Genomic DNA, 12,104 nt, shown 5'->3' on the forward strand with positions numbered 1-12,104 from the left:
GGAAGAGCATTGATTATGGTGCATACCTCTTCAATACATTTACCTGTTCTAAAGAGAAGAGCATTGATTATGGTGCATACCTCTTCAATTCATTTACCTGTAATAAAGGGAGAGCATTGAGTATGATGCATACCTCTTCAATACATTTACCTGTACTAAAGGAATACATTGATTATGATGCATACCTCTTCAATACATTTACCTGTACTAAAGGGAAGAGCATTGATTATGATGCATACCTCTTCAATTCATTTACCTGTACTAAAGGGAAGAGCATTGATTATGATGCAGACCTCTTCAATTCATTTACCTGTACTAAAGGGAAGAGCATTGATTATGATGCATACCTCTTCAATTCATTTACCTGTAATAAAGGGAGAGCATTGAATATGGTGCATACCTCTTCAATACATTTACCTGTACTAAAGGGAAGAGCATTGATTATGATGCATACCTCTTCAATTCATTTACCTGTACTAAAGGGAAGAGCATTGAATATGGTGCATACCTCTTCAATACATTTACCTGTACTAAAGGGAAGAGCATTGATTATGATGCATACCTCTTCAATTCATTTACCTGTACTAAAGGGAAGAGCATTGATTATGATGCATACCTCTTCAATTCATTTACCTGTAATAAAGGGAGAGCATTGAATATGGTGCATACCTCTTCAATACATTTACCTGTACTAAAGGGAAGAGCATTGATTATGATGCATACCTCTTCAATTCATTTACCTGTACTAAAGGGAAGAGCATTGATTATGATGCATACCTCTTCAATTCATTTACCTGTAATAAAGGGAGAGCATTGAATATGGTGCATACCTCTTCAATACATTTACCTGTACTAAAGGGAAGAGCATTGATTATGATGCAGACCTCTTCAATTCATTTACCTGTACTAAAGGGAAGAGCATTGATTATGATGCATACCTCTTCAATTCATTTACCTGTAATAAAGGGAGAGCATTGAATATGGTGCATACCTCTTCAATACATTTACCTGTACTAAAGGGAAGAGCATTGATTATGATGCATACCTCTTCAATTCATTTACCTGTACTAAAGGGAAGAGCATTGAATATGGTGCATACCTCTTCAATACATTTACCTGTACTAAAGGGAAGAGCATTGATTATGATGCATACCTCTTCAATTCATTTACCTGTACTAAAGGAATACATTGATTATGATGCATACCTCTTCAATACATTTACCTGTACTAAAGGGAAGAGCATTGATTATGATGCATACCTCTTCAATACATTTACCTGTAATAAAGGGAGAGCATTGATTATGGTGCATACCTCTTCAATTCATTTACCTGTACTAAAGGGAAGAGCATTGATTATGATGCATACCTCTTCAATTCATTTACCTGTACTAAAGGGAAGAGCATTGATTATGATGCATACCTCTTCAATTCATTTACCTGTAATAAAGGGAGAGCATTGAATATGGTGCATACCTCTTCAATACATTTACCTGTACTAAAGGGAAGAGCATTGATTATGATGCATACCTCTTCAATTCATTTACCTGTACTAAAGGGAAGAGCATTGAATATGGTGCATACCTCTTCAATACATTTACCTGTACTAAAGGGAAGAGCATTGATTATGATGCATACCTCTTCAATTCATTTACCTGTACTAAAGGGAAGACCATTGATTATGGTGCATACCTCTTCAATACATTTACCTGTACTAAAGGAATACATTGATTATGATGCATACCTCTTCAATACATTTACCTGTACTAAAGGGAAGAGCATTGATTATGATGCATACGCCTTCAATTCATTTACCTGTACTAAAGGAATACATTAATTATGATGCATACCTCTTCAATTCATTTACCTGTACTAAAGGAATACATTGATTATGATGCATACCTCTTCAATACATTTACCTGTACTAAAGGGAAGAGCATTGATTATGATGCATACGCCTTCAATTCATTTACCTGTACTAAAGGAATACATTAATTATGATGCATACCTCTTCAATTCATTTACCTGTACTAAAGGGAAGAGCATTGATTATGGTGCATACCTCTTCAAGTCATTTACCTGTACTAAAGGAATACATTGATTATGGTGCATACCTCTTCAATACATTTACCTGTACTAAAGGGAAGAGCATTGATTATGATGCATACCTCTTCAATTCATTTACCTGTACTAAAGGAATACATTGATTATGATGCATACCTCTTCAATTCATTTACCTGTAATAAAGGGAGAGCATTGATTATGATGCATACCTCTTCAATTCATTTACCTGTACTAAAGGAATACATTGATAATGGTGCATAACTCTTCAATACATTTACCTGTACTAAAGGGAAGAGCATTGATTATGATGCATACCTCTTCAATTCATTTACCTGTACTAAAGGGAAGAGCATTGATTATGATGCATACCTCTTCAATTCATTTACCTGTACTAAAGGGAAGAGCATTGATTATGATGCATACCTCTTCAATTCATTTACCTGTACTAAAGGGAAGAGCATTGCATATGATGCATACCTCTTCAATACATTTACCTGTACTAAAGGGAAGAGCATTGATTATGATGCATACCTCTTCAATACATTTACCTGTACTAAAGGGAAGAGCATTGCATATGATGCATACCTCTTCAATACATTAACCTGTACTAAAGGGAAGAGCATTGATTATGATGCATACCTCTTCAATTCATTTACCTGTAATAAAGGGAGAGCATTGATTATGATGCATACCTGTTCAATTCATTTACCTGTACTACAGGAATACATTGATTATGATGCATACATCTTCAATACATTTACCTGTACTAAAGGGAAGAGCATTGATTATGATGCATACCTCTTCAATTCATTTACCTGTACTAAAGGAATACATTGATTATGATGCATACCTCTTCAATTCATTTACCTGTAATAAAGGGAGAGCATTGATTATGATGCATACCTCTTCAATTCATTTACCTGTACTAAAGGAATACATTGATAATGGTGCATAACTCTTCAATTCATTTACCTGTACTAAAGGGAAGAGCATTGATTATGATGCATACCTCTTCAATTCATTTACCTGTACTAAAGGGAAGAGCATTGATTATGATGCATACCTCTTCAATTCATTTACCTGTACTAAAGGAATACATTGATTATGATGCATACCTCTTCAATTCATTTACCTGTACTAAAGGGAAGAGCATTGCATATGATGCATACCTCTTCAATACATTTACCTGTACTAAAGGGAAGAGCATTGATTATGATGCATACCTCTTCAATTCATTTACCTGTAATAAAGGGAGAGCATTGATTATGATGCATACCTCTTCAATTCATTTACCTGTACTACAGGAATACATTGATTATGATGCATACCTCTTCAATACATTTACCTGTACTAAAGGGAAGAGCATTGATTATGGTGCATACCTCTTCAATTCATTTACCTGTACTAAAGGGAAGAGCATTGAGTATGATGCATACCTCTTCAATTCATTTACCTGTAATAAAGGGAAGAGCATTGATTATGATGCATACCTCTTCCACTTTACCTGTACTAAAGGGAAGAGCATTGATTATGATGCATACCTCTTCAATACATTTACCTGTACTAAAGGGAAGAGCATTGATTATGATGCATACCTCTTCAATTCATTTACCTGTACTAAAGGGAAGAGCATTGATTATGATGCATACCTCTTCAATTCATTTACCTGTACTAAAGGGAAGAGCATTGATTATGATGCATACCTCTTCAATACATTTACCTGTACTAAAGGGAAGAGCATTGCATATGATGCATACCTCTTCAATACATTAACCTGTACTAAAGGGAAGAGCATTGATTATGATGCATACCTCTTCAATTCATTTACCTGTAATAAAGGGAGAGCATTGATTATGATGCATACCTGTTCAATTCATTTACCTGTACTACAGGAATACATTGATTATGATGCATACATCTTCAATACATTTACCTGTACTAAAGGGAAGAGCATTGATTATGGTGCATACCTCTTCAATTCATTTACCTGTACTAACGGGAAGAGCATTGAGTATGATGCATACCTCTTCAATTCATTTACCTATAATAAAGGGAGAGCATTGATTATGATGCATACCTCTTCAATTCATTTACCTGTACTAAAGGGAAGAGCATTGATTATGCATCTTCGCTAGCCAAGGGTTACGATCCACTCCCGCTCTCTAGAGAGCGGGAGTGGATCGTAACCCTTGGCTAGCGAAGATGTGATTATGATGCATACCTCTTCAATACATTTACCTGTACTAAAGGGAAGAGCATTGATTATGATGCATACCTCTTCAATTCATTTACCTGTACTAAAGGGAAGAGCATTGATTATGGTGCATACCTCTTCAATACATTTACCTGTACTAAAGGGAAGAGCATTGATTATGATGCATACTTCTTCAATTCATTTACCTGTACTAAAGGAATACATTGATTATGATGCATACCTCTTCAATACATTTACCTGTACTAAAGGGAAGAGCATTGATTATGGTGCATACCTCTTCAATTCATTTACCTGTACTAAAGGGAAGAGCATTGAGTATGATGCATACCTCTTCAATTCATTTACCTGTAATAAAGGGAGAGCATTGATTATGATGCAAACCTCTTCAATTCATTTACCTGTACTAAAGGAATACATTGATTATGATGCATACCCCTACAATACATTTACCTGTACTAAAGGGAAGAGCATTGATTATGGTGCATACCTCTTCAATTCATTTACCTGTAATAAAGGGAGAGCATTGATTATGATGCATACCTTTTCAATTCATTTACCTGTACTAAAGGAATACATTGATTATGATGCATACCTCTTCAATACATTTACCTGTACTAAATGGAAGAGCATTGCTTATGGTGCAAACCTCTTCAATTCATTTACCTTCTTCTGTTTCTGCCAGATAATGGCCACAATCAACGAACTGATTATACTGCCATGGTTTGGTGCGCATATTAGACCACCCCCCTCCCCCCAAAAATTTTGAAATTTAATTCAGCTTTGTCATCGAGGCTTTGAAGGCCTCGACTGACGGAGCTGATACGACCCCAGGGGGAAGAGCGTTCCAATCCCGGATGGTTCTTGGGAAGAATGAATGTTTTCTATAGTCACAGGATGCTGCTGGTACTTGGAAGGATTTGTCATGAATGTTTCGTGACAGTCTTTTCGGTGGTATTAGACGACCTTCCTTTGATATGGCCACTTTGTTGTTTTCTATTTTGAATAGCATTGTGAGTCTCGCTTCTTTCCTTCTTTGATCAAGTGATGTCCATTTGAGATGTTGTAGCATCAGATTAACGCTGGAGTGGTTATGATGTTTGTTGGATACGTAGCGAGCTCTAAAGGGAAGAGCATTGAGTATGATGCATACCTCTTCAATTCATTTACCTGTAATAAAGGAAGAGCATTGATTATGATGCATACCTCTTCAATTCATTTACCTGTACTAAAGGGAAGAGCATTGATTATGATGCATACCTCTTCAATACATTTACCTGTACTAAAGGGAAGAGCATTGATTATGATGCATACCTCTTCAATTCATTTACCTGTACTAAAGGAATACATTGATTATGATGCATACCTCTTCAATACATTAACCTGTAATAAAGGGAGAGCATTGATTATGATGCATACCTCTTCAATTCATTTACCTGTACTAAAGGGAAGAGCATTGCATATGATGCATACCTCTTCAATACATTTACCTGTACTAAAGGGAAGAGCATTGATTATGATGCATACCTCTTCAATTCAGTTACCTGTACTAAAGGGAAGAGCATTGATTATGATGCATACCTCTTCAATTCATTTACCTGTACTAAAGGAATACATTGATTATGATGCATACCTCTTCAATACATTTACCTGTACTAAAGGGAAGAGCATTGATTATGGTGCATACCTCTTCAATTCATTTACCTGTACTAAAGGGAAGATCATTGAGTATGATGCATACCTCTTCAATTCATTTACCTGTAATAAAGGGAGAGCATTGATTATGATGCATACCTCTTCAATTCATTTACCTGTACTAAAGGGAAGAGCATTGATTATGATGCATACCTCTATAATACATTTACCTGTACTAAAGGGAAGAGCATTGATTATGATGCATACCTCTTCAATTCATTTACCTGTAATAAAGGAATACATCCACGACACAAAATCAGTACAGATGCATCTTCAGCAAGCAAAAGTAACAGTCAGTAGACCATGACTGAGGGGACTGGGAATGGCCATGCCAATGACCTTCATAAATGTATGGAAATTACAATACCATTAATACCAGCGTGTTACTGTTTTGTACACATGTAGAAAACATGTTTTTTGGTATTAAAATGAAAACATTATATGTATGTTTCAGAACAATCCGTTATTTTGTTTGGACAAGGTACCACACAAAAGATTACTATTTAAAATAAATTCTTAAATTGGCATATCAGAACAAAACATAAAAAGGTCGAATTCTTTCTTTAAAATAGAACTTAAGGAGTGACTGTACTTTTAGAAAACATGTCATCTTCAAAATTACCAGTCACATCGGGTGTCCAACGGGGAACAGTGCTATGGCCTATACTTTTCATCATTTACATGAATGATCTTCCAGTATACACCCAAATTTGCAAAATCCGACTCTTCGTAGATGACAGTATAATTTAAAAAAACATTAATAGCTTCTTCTTTTTTTTTTTTAATTGTGTTCACTTTTGAGTCCAGAGAGGGGGTGTTTCTGGAGTCGATTTTTCGGATTAAACTTACGTGGGTTCAACTCTCACCTTAGGCTTTCAAACGGTGTACGTACGACTGGTGCAAAGGAACACATTATGGTAGTTGCCCCGTGTCGGTCGGCTCTGTTGGCTCTACATGTAAAACATTTTTGCCCGCTCAACATCCCCCGGCTTGCCTTATCGTATGTGTGCGTGTGTGTGGTCCAAGTGGCGACAAGAGAGCCGCGGCCATCTAGAGAGCGAACCGATGCCTTCTCTCTCGCTTCCCTTTGTATTTATCTTTTTCTTTCCGAAACATCCCCTGACTATCCAAAGACGTTGACAAGAGAGCCGCGGTTTAAGCGGGTTACCGCGGGTCACTGTACAAGCAGGGCAGAAAATATACCCTTGGTAAGAAATTTTAACGGAGCAGATATTTTCATCGAGTATGGCGGACAAGGTTCATCCGGGCTACGGCGATTCTCTCGACGACCAAGGCTGAGTTGATATTCCCTCTGTAAAATTTTTTATCGAGATAGAAATTTTCATCGAGGAGCCGCATACAAGGTTAATGTGGTCTACCGCGGGTCTTTCGACGTCCATGACAGAAAAATATAACCCATCGGGAAAATTTTTTGACAAGGGGGATTTTTTCATCGAGGAGCCGCATATAAGGTTTATGCGGCTACTGCAGGTCTCTCGACGACCTAAACAGAGAAAAAAATACCCTCGGTTAGGAATTTTAACGAGGAAGATTTTTTCATCGAGGAGACACAGACAAAATTGGTGCGGTCTACCGCGGTTTTTTAACGACCAAGGCAGAGAATCTACCCTCGGTAAGAAATTTGAAAGGGGGGAAAATTATCATCTACGGCTCCTCTATAAAAAAATCTTTCTCGTTAAAAACTTTTCCCGATGCTGTATTTTCGGTGCTCCGTACCTCAAAAGAGCCGCGGTAGCCCGCGTAAACATTGTCTGCGGCTTCTCGATGGCCATTTCAGCCTCGTATGAAAAGTTTAACGAATACGAATACTTTATTTCTCAAAAAATTACAATTACATAGTTATAGCGAAGGTATAAATTTTGCCGCGCTGTTCGCCGTAAGACCCGCTGATTGATTTTCTGCGGGTCCTCGTCGGGCAACAAAGTTCTCTGCTGTAAGTTTGTTATGAACTACGTGTACTAGTGATACAAAAGTGATTTTTTAATTACGGTAAGGTTCATACTTTCTGTAGTTTAGTGACGATTTTTATGCCCTGCCTCTGTCTAGTAATGGATTTCTGATATTATATATGTAAAAGTACATATAAAAATAAACATGGCAAGTCCCTAAGTTGTCGTATCAGCTCAGCTGGTGGTCATCGACTCTTTCATTGTGATGAATATCCTAAATTGTCAACCCTAAAAAGTTATTTACGAAGAAAACTTTATGGTTGGTTTCTGCTTTATATATTACGATCAGACTTGATTTATTGCTGTTGTTTTTTCGATATAATAAAACACTTACTGACTAGATATTCGTGGAATAGTAAGTTTATTGTACCCTATGATACAACTATTACTCTCGGCTACGCCTCAGGACAATAGTTGCACCTATGGGGAAAATTCTTACTATTCCACTCATGCATACCCAGTCAACATGGTCAATAAGTATACATTATAACCGGAAATCGTTAAGTGAAAACTGAATAAAATAGTTTGATATGGTCTACCTTGTAAGCGAAAAGAACAATGAGGCTAATAGTAGATTAAATAACATTAAATTGTTTAAAATAGAATAGCGTTAAATAATTAAACGAGTTACCTATCTGTCTGAGACTTCATTGATATATTGAGTGTCATTAGAAACACAACACTTATTGAACTAGTATCAATATGTGGCGTAACTCCAAAAAAGATCAAACAATGTGTTGCTCATATTAACTGAATCGATTGCATATAACATTATGCATTAATTGTCTCTGACTAAATGGAAAATTAAACAATTAAATACGGCACAACCAGGGCGAGTACGTTCGCCCGTCAACCCGATGGTCCCCGCTATCCATCCGACACCAATAAGTTTGATACATGAGGGCTACCGCGTCACTCAACTTACGGGTTTGGCAGAAAATTGTAAAAAAAATAACATGAGGGATAATTGTTCATGGGGGAGTCGCGGCCATGGTGTTATGCGTACTAAACTAGGGTCTCTCGATGTGCAGGGCGGGCAGAACTATATAGTATCATGAACATTTTCATATGAGGGAGAATTATTCACCGGGAAGCAACGGACAATGTTTCTGTGGGCTATTGTGGGTCTCTTGAGGTACGTGGCCGGGAAAATTTTTACACGAGGTGAATTCTTCATCGAGGAGCCGCGGACAAGGTTTCATGCTGGCTACCGGGTCTCTCGAGTACGGGACGGAAAACAATAGCATCGGTAAACATTTTATACAGGAAGAATTGTTCATTGTTAGGGTTATATATATGATTAGAGTTGGGGTAAGGGCTATGCATATGGCTTTGGTGAGGGCTATGGATAGGGATAGGGCGTGCATCGTCAACAGGCAGCTTACGAGGGTCTTCTTTGCCTGCCTACATTGTGTCACGTTCTAGGCATATTACTTTGACACATAACCAACAAGTCAAAGTTACTTACATTTGATCTATACAGCTATCTCTCCTCCTTATACCACATAGATTTATAAACATATTTTTTAACACTCGATAATTGAAAAGAAAGATTAATTTACCTTTATTAGGAAATATTGCGCTGCCAAAGAACTTGTGTCATGCCTATTAGACATATATGCTTCAGTTACAAATTATTTTGATAAATATTACATTATTTTCTTATTCATTTTAGGGAAAGGGGAGGGGTATTTTCCCCCTATCATAGATCCCAAAAGACATTTTATTTTGCAGATCACCATAAGTGAAATAATTCTACCTATCCTACTGATACATCTCGTCATATAAAAGATATTAGTAGAAATCAATACAGTCCAGGACAATGATATCTAATGACGATCGTTATCTGTTAGGTAACTATATGTAACATGTATAAGACGTGAAGACTAAGTGAAATTATACTTATATTGATTTTCTGAATACTTTAAGAATAAAAAGGAATGCAATAGTAATTGAGTTTATATAAAGAGAATAATTCCTTCTATAAACAATGTAAATATATTATAACTATATATGGAACAGATTTTTAAATGATATGTAACTGAATAATTACTGTAAGTATAGAACGGATTTTTAAATAATAAAATAATTGGAAATTTGATACGATCACGGTTTATGATCATGAATAAGCTTGAATCAACGGCATTTTAACATTAATACTACTTTGACAGACTGCTTGAAATAAAAGAATTTTAAATGCGTTGTTTATAATAAAGCTGGCAATATAACGGTGTGTTCACAGATTGAACTGTGTAAAGTTAGGATTCACGGCAGATTATCGTCTGTCGGATTATCTCTGGGAGTCGTAACCATAATAAGGATTTACTTATAAGCCGAATAATTCAAGTTCATTTCAAGCTATTGTGGAAATGTAAAATCAATTTAGTTAGTTATGTTATTTTAACAAATCATTATTTTTATTGGAACGAGGTGTTTTGGAATACCAGTTACAATCTATGATACAACATGAGATTATTTCAGTCCCACACCTTACTGGAGGCAGCTGTGGAGCCAGCGCCTTCGTTTTTGAGGGACCCGACACGAGAACATTTGAAAACATTAGTGCATTACAGGGATGCCAGAAACAGGTTGCCGACACCAGATAAAGTCGCCATCATGGATCTATCCCATAGTTTTGAAAAGCGGCGTTTAGGCAAACAACAACAGATTCTGTCTGAGATGAACCAACGATGCCGAGAACAAGAGGTCTCTGACATGTCATCTAAACTATCAGCAAAGTGTAGTCTAAGTCCGTCAGAAAATAAAAGTAAGGAAGTAACATTTTATTCTACAAACTTTATGACAAAACCGAAACAAAGGACATATGTGGGAGCAGTAGATGTTGTGGACCCTCGGAGTTTGTCGCCCACAAGTACAAATATCCCTGGAGTGTATGAAAAAACATACAAACATTTTCCAGCACGACGCGTCATTAAAAATCAAGGAAAGTTTGACTTTGTGAGGTCACCTATTCAGTTTGAACGACCCCCTCGGATATCACCAGTACTTTTCGGGAAAAATAATCCGGTTCACTCGAGTACGGATTCGTTGCTGAAAGCCAGATTAATGCAGAATCAGCGAATTAACGGAACTGTACAGTTGGAACATTACACCCCACGTATGGACGGGTTAGCTCCCCTTGTTCTTCCTACTATTGATCAAGGATATCAAACAGACACACGTGTAGAATCTATTTCTGCGTCCAGAGTCCAGCTTGGATCACGAACATTAACAAACCAAGGACCAGACAGCATTGTGACGAATAGTACTAAAACGAACAAAAGTAGTACAAGACTGTCAAAACATTCTAAAATTATGAAAAATGAAAAATCAGAACTTCAAAGTATTGTTGCAAAAGGTGGAAGTTCACCACCCCCAAATTCTACGGATTAAAATCAAGACTAATATATTTTGTGGTAAAATTACCGACTATATGTATGTATATATATATATAAACATGCACAAATAGCTTTCTGATACTGACAATATTGACTTGAAATTTACTGGGATTTACATGTTATATCAAAATTCAATAAGGACAGATAGGTATTTACAGTGTTTATCTATATTTTGGTAATACGCAAGTGGTATAATAGTTTGAGAAGTCCGGATAGCTCAAATCTAATTTAATCAGACTATATCTGAAACACAGAGTACGTTGAAATATCCTATATTCAGAGTAATCCTTAGTGTATATATACAGAGTACAGAAGAAAAATTAAATCATACATGTATAATGATTTTGTTTGTTTATTATTTTGCAGACATTTCACCCTGGTAAGATAATTCAGAATTGACAAGTTGCCTAAAATATACTGATTTCATTTATAGTTTGTAACCAGTATGTTATACGTAAACCCATTTGTCTTAATTTGTTTACATCTATCATTTTATTTGAAAAAAAGTTTATTCCTTTAAAGATTTATGAACAAATTAGATTTTCGAAAACTATTTTCAAGGAACACTTATTTATGATTTCAACTTTGACTTTTTACCTAATTCCAATATCAACAGTTTAAAAACCATGGTAATTTAAAAAAAAATAAGAATATTTTCCGTTTCAAGTTAGTTAGTCGGATAAACCAACCGAACGATTGACAAGATATCGACACGCAATTACGACTACATCGGTTACTGTAGTTTTGTTTCTTTGTGGTTTATAGACA

General features: G+C 36.2%; 1 protein-coding gene across 1 annotated transcript; it reads left to right on the plus strand.

Annotated features, from left to right (window-relative positions):
* The first annotated feature begins 9,943 nt into the window (after positions 1–9,943).
* LOC134688590 (uncharacterized) lies at positions 9,944–11,803 on the plus strand. Its single transcript, XM_063549399.1, has one exon. It carries the CDS (start codon positions 10,405–10,407, stop codon positions 11,329–11,331), a length of 927 nt encoding a protein of 308 aa, XP_063405469.1. The 5' UTR covers positions 9,944–10,404; the 3' UTR covers positions 11,332–11,803.
* The last annotated feature ends 301 nt before the right edge of the window (positions 11,804–12,104 follow it).

This window comes from Mytilus trossulus, chromosome 10 (assembly GCF_036588685.1).
Source record: "Mytilus trossulus isolate FHL-02 chromosome 10, PNRI_Mtr1.1.1.hap1, whole genome shotgun sequence".
Lineage (NCBI taxonomy): Eukaryota > Metazoa > Mollusca > Bivalvia > Mytilida > Mytilidae > Mytilus > Mytilus trossulus.